A 16077-nucleotide genomic window follows, 5' to 3' on the forward strand; every position below is an offset into this window, starting at 1 on the left:
GCACCTGTATTTCATTGCTGTCTCGTCTGAGGAAGAAGCCATTTCTGAACAGGGTGTTGACATGTGATGAGAAGTGGATTCTGTTCAAAGCTCCATGGCTCCGTCATCATTGGTTAACATCCCTTGAACCTTTTCGCAAACAGCCAAAACCAGCACTGAACCAGAAGCTTCTCCTGTGTGTTTGGTGGACTGCTCGAGGCATCGTGCATCGGGAACTGCTACCTGTTGGTCAAAGCATCAATACAACTAGGTTCTGTCAGCAGTTGAGCCGTGTTCAAGAAAAACTCAAAACTCTGAATCGCAAAGAGGTTCGCTTGTTAAAGGATAACGCTAGACCCCAGGGACACCATTCTAGCCTTAGATAGGAAATACTATTGCATACAGCATAGTCCCCGGGCATTGCACCTCCAATTACCATCTCTTCCATTCCTTGAACAATCATCTTAGAGGATGCCACTTCAAGCCCCTAGTAGAAGTGGAATATGCATTTGATGCTTTCTTGGCTTCACGGCCCACCAAGTTCTACCGCGATGAAATCCATGACCACGTAAGACGTTGGCATGTAGTGGTAGTCGAAAGTTTAATTGTATTCGCTGTTAATTTAAAGATTAGCAACTTTACTTTAGAATATAACAATCCTGATTGCAGAGAGTGCCCTTCCCACTTCGTTCTGTGTAATTACTATCACAGCAAATAATGTAGTTATAATTGAAATGTGCAGCTAACATATATTGTTTGCCAAACCACAGAAACTATATTTGATTAGTAAAAGCGGTAACTAGTTATGACGACAAATTTTTAGCATAGCTCATCAACGGATTAGATACAAGAAATCTAGAATACATAATGCAGGTAATGACTTAGGCCTAACTTGCACCACTTTTTCATCAGGAAAGCTTTCTGCTACAGGGAAGTGATTTAGATGTCGGAATAAGTGTTAATGTGTGTAAGAGAGACTTCACGACAACACGGTGGATGCGATATACTTGTACTTTCATACAACAACTTCTGTAGAAGATACATCTTTCTTTCAGCAATACATGGATATGTATTATTGTGTAACATGAAAATACAATACTTGTTGCGTAATTTTAGTATTGATGATACATTTCATGGAGTTCAATACTGTAAGAATCCACAATGAATGTTTTTCATTGTCGGAGAAAGACATGACGGATCATCTAAACTAATGACAACCATTCTTGCAATACTGATACCTTCTGCAGGTGAAGGGGAACTTGATCATAATTTAATTATTGTCAAGACCGCTTACTGTTGATGTAGGATATCCACATTTCACAAGAAGTGACAATCTAGTGCAGGAAATGTTCACGAATACTCCGTACACTCATATCACTTCAGACCTCCAGACAGTAACTTTCGTTGGAACCTATCAACTCATATGACAGCTATGAATCAAGTTTTCTGTCTTGCTTATTGCGTGATCTTCGAAAAGGCAGTGGAAGGGTTCATATCTAGTGGAATGACACTTTTATAAAAGTCAGCTTTCTCAACATTTTTCTGAGTTCATCAGTATATAATGTTGGTCTCTTTTCGCGAGGATTATTTTTCAATATAGAAACTTCACAAACCTTGCGTATGACCTGTTGATTTTCTACTCCTGACCTAAGTACACCGTTGGTGTGTCTTTCTGATATATATAATTTAGAAAATCAACAGGTCATACGCAAGGTTTGTGAAGTTTCTATATTGAAAAATAATCCTCGCGAACAATATATATCAGAATCCTACTTTGAGCTCTAAAAGGAAAGTAACTGGCAACTGAATGTTCCTTGTGATGCATTTTCACGCAATCGTATTTAACAAAATACTAAGCACTCCAACGTGTTTTCTGATACAGTCCGTAATTTCGATATTTCTATGGTTATGTATAATGGTTGGATTGACGTGTATGTCAATGTCATTTACGTAATAGCTTTAAAACCTCAACGCTTGTAAAATGTCACCAAACACCAAAATTGAGACAAATCTTAATCTAATGTATTAGTAATGTGTGAAGTGAACCATAGGCACATGTCAAGCATTAATGTAGAATATTCAACTATCTCCGATTTTGTTAGAGTCTTTGCGGGAATGTTAACTGATATAGTAATATGTATATTTTCAACTAGGTAACTACTCTATGATGTATACTAACTCCTTCAACTTTTTCTTTACAGAAATGTATTAGTTTACCATCGAATTATTATGATGATGAAGGTAAGCAATAAACAACTAACTGTTTCGAAATCCTATACGGCATGTCTACATAAACATCAATATTAATTAGAACATTCTTTTACTTTTGTGGATACAGTTATCATCAACTCATTAAGACTCATGTGGTAGAAGTTCACTACAATCATTCGATGCACGTCCCACATGTTACCTCGCAAATATCGATAACATTATCAATATCGGATTACACTCTGACGTCGTCAACAAGTTGAGTGATTGTCAACCTCAAAGTCCCTTTCTCTGGTTACAGATAGATCCGTTGTTACCATAATTATTGTACACCTTTAACATTATTCTGTTTCTAAGTTGTATTACATTTTATTTGCATTTGAAAGCATGGGAAACTAACACAGGATATCAGCTGCATATAATTGGGTGAGTGTTATCTGAAAGTTGATATCACTGTCCTTTATTGTTGTTGGAAGAAAGGATCGTTCTTGGATAATATTCATTTACACCTTTTGTTTCAACATACTTCAGTAAGTTCTGATTTAATAAAAACTCAGGGGTCTATAAATATTAAGGAAATTAAACAAAATGTGGTAGATTTATCATGTCCATTTTCAATAGAGAGATACGGTTGAAGATGTAACATGATCTTGGATGTTTGGATCCACATCAAAATCTGTTTTATGGTATCTATTACTGTTTGTTTGCTCTATGGCAGGGTTTTCAACCTTCTACATTGGCGTACCACCAAAGCATTATAGCCATAAGTCGTACATACCACCATCAGTGGTTCGCGTACACCTTTGGTACGGAAATCACAGGTTGAGAAACCATGCCCTATAGGATTCCAAATCTCAACCGAAGGTGACTGAGTCTTCCTATTCCAGTTTTAAAGTAATGATAAGTTCGGAAATACTCCTCTTCTTGGGATGGATAATTGACTTGAAGAAACATATCATGTTATCCTCTAGCCTTCTTCATATGGGCTGGTCAATATAGAAACTGAAAACTAGAAAAGCTTGCTGAATCCACACCAGGAAACATATCTTGCTACCCCTACCATTCGATCTGATATATATATCAAAAGGACGTATTGTGGTATACAATTTCTGTACCTTAGTATGGGCATTATGCCTACTTAAGAACCGGTTCCATCTGGCCGAAATATGAGGAAGGACCAGGCTTTTACTAATGGGTTAGAACAGAAGAAGTAGGTCGAAGAAAGGAGATGAGAGAACGAGTTGCAATGTAAAAAACAAATGTTAGCAGCGTACGATTACCGATAAAATTACGAGTAGTATATCGGTAAAATTCTTGTCTGCTCCTTGCTTTTCTCTCATCACTGTCCTCTATGAACACCAGGTTTGTTATTTTCTCCTTGCTCTCTCTATGACGTTTACTGAGATTACGAATAATATTCCTTGACATCATAGAGCATCCAGTTGCAAATAACTGTAAAAAAAGTAACTGATTCGGTTATAGTCGATTGAACGTTCAGTCCCTTTGTTTTATATTACTTTTCCTAGTAATAAATTTAACGCTATATATTGTATATGCAAACCTTGATCATTTTCACAAAGAGGAGCCATTGTCATAAAGATTCATTCATAGTAAGTGGGTTTGTACTGTTTCGTTGTGTACGAAGCATAGGACAGATGTCAAATCTATGTTCTATCAAAAAAGAAAGGAAAAGGTGTCTTGAAAATGGTTCATTTAATTCTTTGTTCACATAACTCGAATGAATTCTACAAAATATATTATTTAGAATACGTTTGTTCTGAATGTGCTTTTTTTTAATTTCCAAGAAAGCATAATAAAGAAGGTAATTAAATACGTAATGTTGAATTTTACGACTAAGGTCAAGACCATAAGTGACACATAATGAAAAAAAGTATATTCTTGAATGAATTGGAATATGAGAGGAATTCAACAACTTTCAGAAGATCTACGAACACTCTGTTATTTTATAACTCTTATATGGGTGGAAATCGAATCATTATGTAAGTCGTGAAGAATATTCTACGAAACCAGATTGCCTCCAGCAGGGGACTTCGTGTACATTGTAAAAGCAAAGAGACTGTAAAAGACTAACACATTTGACTTATATATTCTATTGAAGTAAGTAAAGTTCTTCTGAATAGCTATAGAGAAAATTGGAGACAAAACTCAGAACAAAATACTAGGTCAGAAGTATTTTCATTTTTAAGATAACAAAGGTATATCATTCTACTTTATTTTCTATTGTGAAAAGTCGTAAACAAACGTTGTGCCCATTCTGCCAATTGGTTAAAAAAATTCTTTCATATTAGAATTGTCTATTGAGACGAAATAATAACAGAAATATTAAAGCAACTTTCGAAACTAAAAGCAGCGATTCATGTTCATAACAAGAAAAATGATGTAATGTTTGGTAGTTTGTATTTAACTTATCTTTGCTTCATGGGAAATTTCAAAGCTTTATCTACTTCTCTTGTTGCAGTGAAACCTATGTCTCTACCGGCACACAATATAGAGTTTCATGATGCCATTGGTGAGTATCTCTTTTCTATTCAATTTTCAAGTTTATAGTAGCCAATCATTTTAGTGCAGTGAATCAAACCGTAGAAAAATCATTCGAAGCATTGATATAACTTTCCTATTGCTTTAAATATTTCTAAACTAGGTGTTCTCAGAGAGTGAAATAATAAACGATAATAATTACAAACGATATGTAAAACGTAGGCTTATTAATGGATTTGACAAAAAATCTTTCAACGGGAAATATGGGTTTACAACTGAGGTACGAGGGAGTAGTAATTGCGATACCTGAGGACACTTTTTGGCCCCTGGGTCCCTGCCTCAGGACCCATGGTCCCTGGCCCGGGGTCAATGACCTAGGGGTACATAGGACCACCCCCTCTAAATTTTGGCAGGGGTACCATGGCCCACCCCCTAAATTTTGGCAGGGGTACATAGGACCACCCCCCTTAAATTTTGGAAATTGCCAAATCTAAAAATTTGGTGTGGTAGCCTAGGACCATAGTATGTACCTCTATCAGTATTGGGTGTATATGTCGTTCCCTTTCATGGGTAAAAAATTGCCAAAAATTCAAATTTCGGGGGTTTTTGACCTAATTTATTCCCTTTGATGAGGTGTTATTACCCTATATAGTTATATGGGCGTATACAGGGGTCCATTACCTTTCATAACATATGGGTATATTAATGCACCCCTTGAAAAATTTGGGAGGGGTACCTTGGCCCACCCCTTAAATTTTGGAAATTGACCAATTTAAACATTTGGTATTATAGTACTGGACCCTAACATGTATTATGATAAATTTGGGTGGTCCATCTCGTTCCCTTTTAGGGGTACAAAATTGCCAAAATTTTAGTACAACCACGTGTTTGGTATTTGGTACATTTTATCCCCCTTTTATGAGGTCCTATTACCTTATATGGTTATATGGTCATGTATAGGGGTCCATTATCTATCATAAGACATGGGTACATTGGTGCACCCCGGGAGGGGTACCTTGGTCCACCCCTTAAATTTTGGAAAATGCTCAATTTAAACATTTGGTATTATAGTACAGGACCTCAATATGTATCATGATAAAATTGGATGGTCCACATCGTTCCCTTTTAGGGGTACAAAAAATTGCCAAAATATAAACGTAAGAAATACGTTGTACCACGTGTTTGGTTTTTGGTCCATTTTATCCCCTTTGATGAGATTCTATGATTACAGGGGTCCATTTCCTATCATAAGACATGGGTATATTGTTGCATCCTTCTTAGATTTTGGCAATGGGGGTCCACTGAAATTGTCCAATTTAAGCATAGTACAGGACCTCAATATGTTTCGGTGGTCCTATTGTCAAATTTTTAAGTACAACCACGTGTTCGGTTACTGACTCAATTAAGGTTATAAGGTATGGACGGGTATCCCCTTTCAATTTGGTAGGACCCTTCGGGTGTAGTACAGTCACGTGATCAATGATTTGGTTTTGATGCGCGACGAGGTCCCTGGTCAATGTTCTCTAGGAATTAGGTGGAAACTTTGAACAAGATTCTTGGCATTTTAAAACTTTTTTTTTCAACTTTTCAAACTAAAAAAAAAATCAAAACAAAAATTGAAACGAAAACTTTTAAACAAAAATCTTGACACTAAAAAATTTTTCAAAACAAAAATTTGAAACGAAAAAAAGATTTGAAACAAAAATTTTGAAATGAAAAATTTTTCAACAAAAAAAATTGAAACGAAAAATTTTCAAACAAAAAAATTTTGAAACAATAAATTTACAAACAAAAAATTTGAAAAAAATCTGAAAAAATTTTCAAACAAAATTTTTGAAACAAAAAATTTCAAAACAAATTTGAAACGAAAAATTTTTCAAATAGAATTTAAATCAAACAGTGATCAGCTTTCACGGTTAACCGTTAAACTTTATCCGGTTTTTAACTATTCGATTAACAAATAAACTGTTTTCAACTATTCGATTAACAAATAAACGGTTTTCAACTACTCGATAAACAGATGAACTGTTTTTTCCTTTTCACACCAGTGAGTGCAAGAATTTACAAACTAAAACAAAAAAAAATTGTACTCGCTTTAAATACGCATCATTTTTGAAACAAGGTGTTAGTGTTCATCATGGATACACAGTAGAAACATCCATTTACCTGTATTCTCGCAGGGCCTAGTGGGAGTGGAAAAACGTATTTTGTGAAGCGATTACTGTCACATCTCCCAACCATGATCAATGCAAAATTTCGTAAGATATATTGGTATTATGCAGAATGGCAAGACGTGTATGCAACAATGCCGGTTAAAGTAGAATTTCACGAAGGACTTCCACGAATGAAAGATTTTCAGCCTCAAGATGGACCACATTTGATTATTATTGTCGACTATATGCGAGAAGTGAATAGTGATATTGTTGATATGTTCACGAAAGGATCACATCATCGAAATATTAGTGTGATTTTTATAACACAAAATGTATTTCATCAAAGTAAAGCAAATAGAAATATGAGTTTAAATTGTTCGTATTTGGTGTTGTTTAAAAATCCACGTGACAAGTCATAAATCAAGCATATGAGTTATCAAATCATGCCTGAGCATCCACTGTTTCTACAAGAAAGTTATGCAGACGCAACAAGAAATCCACATGGTTATTTACTGATGGATCTTAACACGAGAAGGACCGGATGGGTCAAAATAATACTAATATTCCACTGTAAACGTACTTGAAATACTAAGTGAATAATATTTTATGAATTTGTTAATGCTATTGGTCTTAACAAATTCATAAGATATTATTCACTTAGTATTTCAAGTACGTTTACAGTGGAATTTTAAAATATGGTGATGGGTCATTTTGACCCATCCGGTCCTTCTAGTGTTAAACAAAGGGGGTGGGCCATGGTACTCCTACCAAAATCTAAAAGGGGTGGTCCTATGTACCCCTAGGTCATTGACCCCGGGCCAGGGACCATGGGTCCTGAGGCAGGGACCCAGGGGCCAAAAAGTGTCCTCAGGTATCGCAATTACTACTGAGGGCAATCCCAAAAAAAGGTCTCCTATTTTTTGGGGACGTAGAGAAACTTTTAATGCGGTTGTTGGCAACACTGTGTGGGTGGTGCCTTCTCCGCTACCACATAAGCACGCAGACGTTTCGCTCGGATGCTCACTCTTGGCTTGGCAGCCATTCGAAATGGAGCTCCCGATGAACATTACTGCCAAGTGCGAATTTCGCACAGTTATTCGATTTTTGAATGCAAAAGGTGTTAAGCCGGTTGAAATTCATCGTCAATTGACGGAAGTGTATGGGCAGTCGTGCGTGGATATCAAAAACGTTCGCAAGTGGTGTAGAGAGTTTACAGCCGCTGAGGAAAGGAGCGGGAGGACATCAATTGCCGACGAGACAATCGCGAAAGTTGAGGAACTCATGCGTAAAGATCGGAGGATCACTCTGGATGCTCTCTGCATTTTGGTTCCTGAAGTTTCCAGAAGCACCATTCACAGAATTTTAACGGAAAATTGCAATATCGGAAGGTGTGTGTGCAAGATGGGCATGGCGGCAAGCTGGTACGACATGGGCATTGTAAAACTGCCACAGCGTCTACAAAAATGCATCGATCGAAACGGCGATTATGTAGAAAAATAAAGCTTTCTTCAACCTTTAAAGTAATGTAGCAATTATATAAAATAAACGGTTCTTTGTATATCTAAAAATATAGGAGACCTTTTTTTGGGATTGCCCTCGTAGAGATTGACAAAAGCAGGCATGAGATGTGACGTCGTATAGACGTGAAACATGGACTTTACGAGAGGAACAAAATTGAAAAACAGATGACTTGGAAACGTAGTGTTCTAAAGAGATGCTGAATTGTTGATGAATACAGCAACACCGAGTCATAAGTCCTCCAATCTGTATTTACTACAGTACAATTAAAGCACATTAAGATTCAAATTATAACTCCGCATGTTGGACTATCTGCAGCCATCTTCCTGCCCGTTTCTCTATTCCACGTTGATACCACATCTTGTCCTTAGAGACAAAGAAGTCAGATATTGCTGTTTCCAGCTTCTAGTGGTTGGTGAATCATTTGGTTTCAGGAAATGTTTCGTGGACCCATACAGGCTGTAATCCAAAGGAGTAAGACCTGGACAATACCAAATGGGACATTAGAGAAGCCGTGAAGTTTCTCAATTTCTGTTTCGTTTTCGAAGTAATACGTGGCTTATGTTATCCTGTTGCAGCAGGGCGCGCGTTCGATATATTTAGCGTAGTGAAGCATACATGCACTCCAAACGTTCAGAATAAAATTAAGCATTGATGGCACGGATGTAGGAATGAACTCGAGGTGCATTACGTGAACATGATAGTGTGTGTCTCGAGGTGATTGAACGTGCTTTGACGTAAAACAACTCTACAACTCTAATACGAACCTCAGCATCTTTGTTAAATCGCTGTTGGTGAGAGCTTCTTTCAATGACCGGAAGACGTATTTGATGGTCAACATGCCAGGGTTGTAAAATGGATTTTTAAAGACCTCTTAGCAGGATCTCTACATAATGCTCTGTTACATCATTATAACTCTTTTTAACACTGCCTGCTTGATATAAAATTAATTAGCATACATTAATCCACACAACGAAATTTCTATCTCGTCAGTGTCTTCTGGTATCAATAACACTGTTCTGCCTGCAATTCCCCCCTGCGGTAAAATGGTAATTTTCGATGTTCTTGACGATACTGAATTCAAATGTAACAGCCAAATTGCTCCATCACCAAGCATTTTTGATGGAGAGTACGTTTTAAAAAAAATTCTCTCGACCAGTCTGTGTGTGGATTCGAATGTAGTAAATAGATTGCCCTGCACGTAAATGGGGAAATAATTTCGTTTTATTCCGTCCCATATCTTAGTGAATGTAGGTTTGCATTGTCTTTAAAGTAATACTTTACGTAATAATAACTTCAGCATTGCAGTTTTGAAAAACTACTGAAAATAAGAGTAATTTATGAACTTCTGTACTGTAGGGTATTTCAGTCACTTACACATTTATATATAAGATGTATTACCTTAAGAAGAAACTGAAATACCAAAACATACCTTTAGCGTTGAGACCTTTTCCCTCACGCGGACTTGATGCCCGTGCCAGTGTCCCCAGAACAGTACACCGTGTATTCATATGTGTAGGAAAAAAAATACGACGAAGAGATTATGATGACTTTCCTTCACCATAGCCTTCCACACAACACCTGATAACATAAACTGAATGAAACGTCTTTGTACGGGAGTTGGATCTATATAAAACGAAGGCGCAATTGTTCACATCAAGACTTCAATAATGGAATCTTATGGAAATTTGAGTAAAAGTGTCACAGTACAAGAAGAGGAAATCGGATATTGCAAAGTGATAGGATATGGATGGTGATTTAGTATACACTAACAGTGTCAAGAATCGTTTAACGAACTGAAGCTATCACATGAATCTTCTCAGTCGAGACTTTTTATTAATTCATCTAAAGTTAGTTTGAAGGCCGTTTTGCTTACCACCTAAAACAAGGTACCGTCAGTACCAATTGCCTTAGATCTCACATGAAAGAGACGTACGGCATCCTTAAGAAGATGATGCATGAAATATGTGCGTACCTAAAAGTTGTGGCGTTATCAATAGGATTTCAAAACAAGTTATACAAACCTTTTTTTAATTTATGAATGAGAAGTCTTGAAAAAACAACCCTGCATTTTAAAAGAATGGTCAGTTACTGGGAAAAACATTCCTTAGTAGAAGAATGTAACACAGCTAGACTTACTTGAGAAATCTAAGGTAATATTACCTCCTATACATATCCAGCTTGGACTTATAAAGCTATTTGTTAAGGCATTCTATAAAACAATAGAAGGTGTCTCTTACCTGAAAGAAAAGTATCCAAGAATTACTGACCAAAATTAAAGACTGGCATCGTTGTCCGTCCTGAAATAAGGCAGATGTCGAAACGTAATAATTTCAACTAGATATTAAATGATGTGGAGCGAAGAGTCCGAATGTCTTTGAAAAAGAAAACAAGATGGGAAACAAGAAATCGGAAAACTAGGTAGGAACAGTGGAAGAACTTATTTCCTGTCACAAGATTTTGGAGTGCAACATATAGCTAAAGCCTCGTTTCCAGCACTGCCATTTGGATTTTTCCCAGAGAACATGGAAGTTGTATCCGATAACATGGTGAGAGGTTCCATCAAGATATAGCCTAAATGGGGAAGCATACAGTGGTAAATGTACTGAGAATATGTTAACAGACTATTGTTGGTGTATACTGCGTGATGCACCTCCCAGTAATAAAGAGACAGAAGACAACAAGATGAGAAATAATTATTACTTTCTAAACTTTCGGACATCGTTATTGAACCACTGCATTCCAGTTGATCCATAAGAAGCTATTTGGAATTACCAAATGATTTAGATTTATTTATAAATTTCGATTTTAAATGTACTCTCTTTTCTTCTAGAGGTGTAGACATTAAAATCAAACTTTCACAAAAAAACGGTGTTCTAAATTTCCATTACTTTTTCCTAGTTCTGATACACAGACATATATTGAGAGTATTTAAAAATCATGGCTAATTGGCAAACAATGAATGATTGGTTGGTAATGGAGAAAACGGTTTTCCGATTCTGAATTAGAAGCTTGAAATCTACAGGTTTCTCCCAAAAATTTCCAGGGAGAAAAAAATTGCAGAACGGTATAATTAAATTAAATGAAATCTTTAAGTTTTACGTCCCACGATTATGCCGGTTAGGCTAAAGGAGACGGTGATGATGAGAAATCAATGAAATGGTATAATGAACAAAGTGGGAGCAAACGGGAAAACCCCGATAAAACCCACGAGTACGAGCACGGCGTGAGCTGGGATCAAACCAGGGGCCCCAAGCACCGGAGCTGAACGCTCTACCACTAAGCCAGCGCGCCCACCGTATGGTATAATTAAATAACTACTTTCTGGTATATTCGTACAAATCGATAGCAGGGTCACACTTATTTAATCCGTTTCACTACGTACAAACGACTTCAAAACATCAGCAACCACCAATAACTTCCTCTACGTTTTACGGCATCTTGTAGTAGAAACATAACGTTTTATCTAATTAAAAAGTAACACTGGTGTTAAAGTCTCATTTTAATTTAAGCAAGCTGTGCACCTTTCATTACTTTGATTAAGCATGATAATTATAGTTCTTAAGAAATTCGTTCTTCCCGACAGGGCCATCTGTTTCCGTTAGCAGTAATGTTTGGGGCAAGGAGCCTTCTGTGGCTATCACAGCCAATACTTGGCAAAAGCAGGGAGAAGCCAATGAACCTGTGATGGGAATGTTTAGAGGAGGTAAGTAATAGGCAATACATAATCTTGAAGATGATATGAAAAATCATGAGTGCTGTGTGAACAATGCAAACGATTATTGAAAAGTACAATACAAGAAATTAAATAAGAGAGTGTAAGCTTCCACGACGAGTGACAAATAAGTAGCCAATTAGTTTTAATTGTTTTCGAGGCTTCCACACTATGCTATGTATAAGTATCGAAGGTCTAATACGACGTCTATCTCTTTACGTCCGATTGTCGACAGAAATCACAGCAAGAATGTTAAGAGTTATCCGGAGGTGGTCTTTTGGAATCAACTGAATATAATGAATAAGTTATACATTCTCTGTTAAGCGTATATTGAAACCAAAAATTGTATAAATAAAGCATTTCGGATTTCAACATTGAAACGCTATAAAACGGTAATAAATAGCGAGAAAGAGTGTTTTTGGAATTGATTCAGTATTACGAAAAAAATATTTAATCGAAATTATTGTATTAAAAATAAACAGAAAATAGTAAACATATACATGTACTATTTTCGATGTTGGTTGTCATAGAATAAAATCGAAAATAGATAGTTAGAAGTGGGTTATCGGAATCGGTACAGCGTACCAAGAAAATATATAAATCTGGAAGTTGTAAGGAATTTACTATTACTTCTGTATTCAGTACAGATTTTCTTAGAGTGAAAAAGGTTAGATGTATCAAAAAGCTGTTCTTTGAAGTTCAGCGTCAATGCATAGGTGTTATATCCTCCAATAACCGATTTTCACACGGAAAGTGGTATGAACCAAGCAATTTTCGTTTCAACATCTTTTACCATAGAACATAAGTGTTACTAGATAACTAAGCTGGTGTTTTTAGATCAATTAAACGCCTGAAGGAAAGATGCCATTTCCACCCTTACCTCTGTACTAAAAGTGGACATTTTTAAATTTTATTAGTACATCGGTGGTCTCCATGGAAAAATTTATGTAATAGATAGCGACAAGCGGAATCTAGAAAGGGTATCAAGAATATATCGTATCCACCCTTAACACTACAAAAACAGGAATTAATATGATTAGATTACTTTCATTGCTGATACCCATAGAGCAAAAATGGTAGCGATATCGAGAAGCGTTTTTCCGGAGTCGATTCAGTGAGCCATGTCTATATTCCATCTCCTCTATTAACCTTGTATTTAAAACAAAAGTTTGAAAAATGATCACGTTTCCGCATCAATGTTGACCGACATATTAAAAAAAGTGTAAAAGAACCGAAAAGAGATTTTTGTTTCATCGATTCAGCTTTTTAAGAAAAAATATTATTTCTATCCGGATTACTCTATTGAAACCAGAATTGGTAAAAATATTCATATCATTGGTTCAAGGGCGCCCATCAGAGGGGGCAAGGTGGGGCGTTCGCACCCTCCCTAGAGGAAATAGTAGTTCGAGAACCCAATTGGATTTATACTTTAGTTACATCAAAATTTGAACCTATATTTGAAATGTCGCGTATAATTGTCCCCCTTGGAAACCACAATATGGGCGCCCTTGCATTGGTTTGATTTTAGTTTTAATATTCATCTTTATAGAGGAAAATCGGTAACCGATATTAAGAAGCGGTTTCACTGAATCGATTCATAGTTCAAAGAATAAGTTACAACTTCTATGTTAATTCTGTATTAGAAGCAAAACCGCAAAAATCAATCATTTCCGATTTCAAATTTGATCACCATAGTATACTAACGCAAGTAGAATGCGACAAACATTCTATGAGATCCGATTCAACATCTTAAGAAAAGATTTTATATTCTACTGTATCTCCTTACTAAGACTGGAAGTAGCAGAAATTCACTACTTTCCGTTTCATTATTATAGAGTATATTGTTTGCTATGATCGGAAATTTGTCGGATATTAAGCCGACGTCAAACCAAGGGTTTATTTACAATCACATACAAAAAGTCAAAACAACAGCTAAATTTTTGAAGGCAGGTATCCTTTCTTAATTTGCAGTTTCATTTGCGAGGAATACTCCCCTTCTAGGCCACATAGGTAAATAATGTTATTTCCAGTTTTCAAACTATGCTTTCTACTTGTTGATGTCAACCCACTGCACATTGCCATATTTTTGTCATAGGGCTATAAATTAGCTAGCTATTTACGAGCGATGACTTTTGAGAGCAGTTAAAAATACACATAAAACGTGGCGCTAGGAATAGGATTGTAGAATATGAGCCTATCAGACATTTTGTATCACCTCATACTTTTCTTTATGTGTAAAGGAAGTACTGGCTAGAACAAAGTGTCCGTTAGTGAGATGAGCATCGATAAGAACTTGAATAATTATAAGTTACTTCGTGTACTCTCAGTTGCCACTCTCATTTTAAAATTTACAACTTATATTTCGTTTTAATACCCTAATCAAACTTGATATTCCGATCCACTATGTATCTAGATTTGAAAACCGGGTACCGGAATCCCGAATCTAGAACATATCCGTTTCCAGAGCCATGAATCAGACAGCCGGCACCAGAACAGAGAAGCCTGTACTCGGATTCAAAATCGTACTAGTCCGTACTTAAATCCCCAACGAAGAATCAGGCACCCAGTTGGATATCGGGTAGCCGGATCCATTATTAGCCAATAGTGGGATATTTCAGTATCTGATTCTGGCCTCCCGGGTCTATGTACGTATACAAATAAGTCTCAAAACTTGAATTTAGATAAACATATGTTGAAATGACACTCCTCTTACAAATGATTAGTCTACTTCCAGTATGAAATTTTCCAGTGAATTAAGCAATTTTTGGTGAACAAGAATATTTGTTCATTCCATAATTTCGTATTAACATGTAGAATATTCATAAATATTGATTACTCTCTTAAATGTACACTCATGTCCAAAATGATTGTCGCATATCTATAATTGTCTTCTTGTAAGAATATAATTTGATAATGATTTTGCAGGGTACTTTTAATACTGATACTATGTGTATAATCGGGAAATGTATATTTGTGGTAAATTTCATAGAAAAAGAATTATAAATACGAAAATTAGAATGAAATAAAACAAAATGTTGCTAAATGGACAAGAAAGATTTATTTTCGTTTTATTGTTCTTATTTACTGCTCTTTTGACATGAAATTGTGCACATACATGTCTTTTCCGATTATACACATATTAGCATTGTAAGAAATACCTGACGAATTCGTAATCAAATTATATTCTTACAACAACATATTTATAGACATGCGACAATAATTTTGGACATCAGGATACGTTTATAAATCATAAATAAAAGTTCCGAAAAAACTTACCAGTGAAAGAATGTTAATTACTATGTTTAGTTAAAAAGGAATTTTGTTATAGATAAAACGGGATTTTTTCTTATATATGGTTTATTGTATTAATTACTGTTAATAATAACTTTACCATGATTTTGTAGTGAATAATCAACAATACTGGCTGGATGCTAATTTTCGTGAAGAAGGTGACGAAGTACAAGGTAAGACGTATTTGAATAAATATTCAATGAAATTTCAAATTTTAAAGGAATAATTGTTTGTAACATTCACAAAAATGGTTAATACTTGATGAGTTTCTCTTTTCTCTGACCGATGGAATAAACAGGATGAGTCATGAGTCACACTGAGAAGATGATTTGAAATAAGCAATTAAATCTACAATGATACATTTATTAGAAATTGTATCACTATATTAAATTTGGTGAGCATGTTTCATTACCACAATCAAATGTTCAAAGTATTCTTCAAGATTTTCAAACTACAAATTACATTTTTGATCACAGAGATACGTATTACTCACTAATAATATTGGGTGATAATTTATCATCTAAAGCTAATGACATCCTCTATGGATCATGTCTTTTAAAATTTCGTATTCAATTTATGGATTATGTGTCGAGATGGAAATAAAGTGTTCGAAAAACGATAGTCATCTCCGTAACAGTTGTGCTCACATAACTCGTTAATTTTTTCGCAATTTTTTTATTCTCAACAACTAAATTACAAATACAACGACTTTTA

At 35.6% G+C, this 16077-nt stretch overlaps 1 protein-coding gene across 1 annotated transcript in view; it reads left to right on the forward strand.

Annotated features, from left to right (window-relative positions):
- LOC145683631 (uncharacterized) overlaps window positions 1-16077 on the forward strand; it is a 61821-nt gene that overhangs the window by 28553 nt on the left and 17191 nt on the right. The window contains exons 2-5 of the mRNA XM_081754969.1: window positions 2181-2220; window positions 4667-4717; window positions 11944-12063; window positions 15477-15536. Of these exons, the coding sequence (XP_081611095.1) occupies window positions 2181-2220; window positions 4667-4717; window positions 11944-12063; window positions 15477-15536 (271 nt within the window). The remainder of the gene's footprint in view (window positions 1-2180; window positions 2221-4666; window positions 4718-11943; window positions 12064-15476; window positions 15537-16077) is intronic.

This window comes from Thermobia domestica, chromosome 4 (genome assembly GCF_964235325.1).
Source record: "Thermobia domestica chromosome 4, izTheDome1.hap1.1, whole genome shotgun sequence".
Classification (NCBI taxonomy): domain Eukaryota; kingdom Metazoa; phylum Arthropoda; class Insecta; order Zygentoma; family Lepismatidae; genus Thermobia; species Thermobia domestica.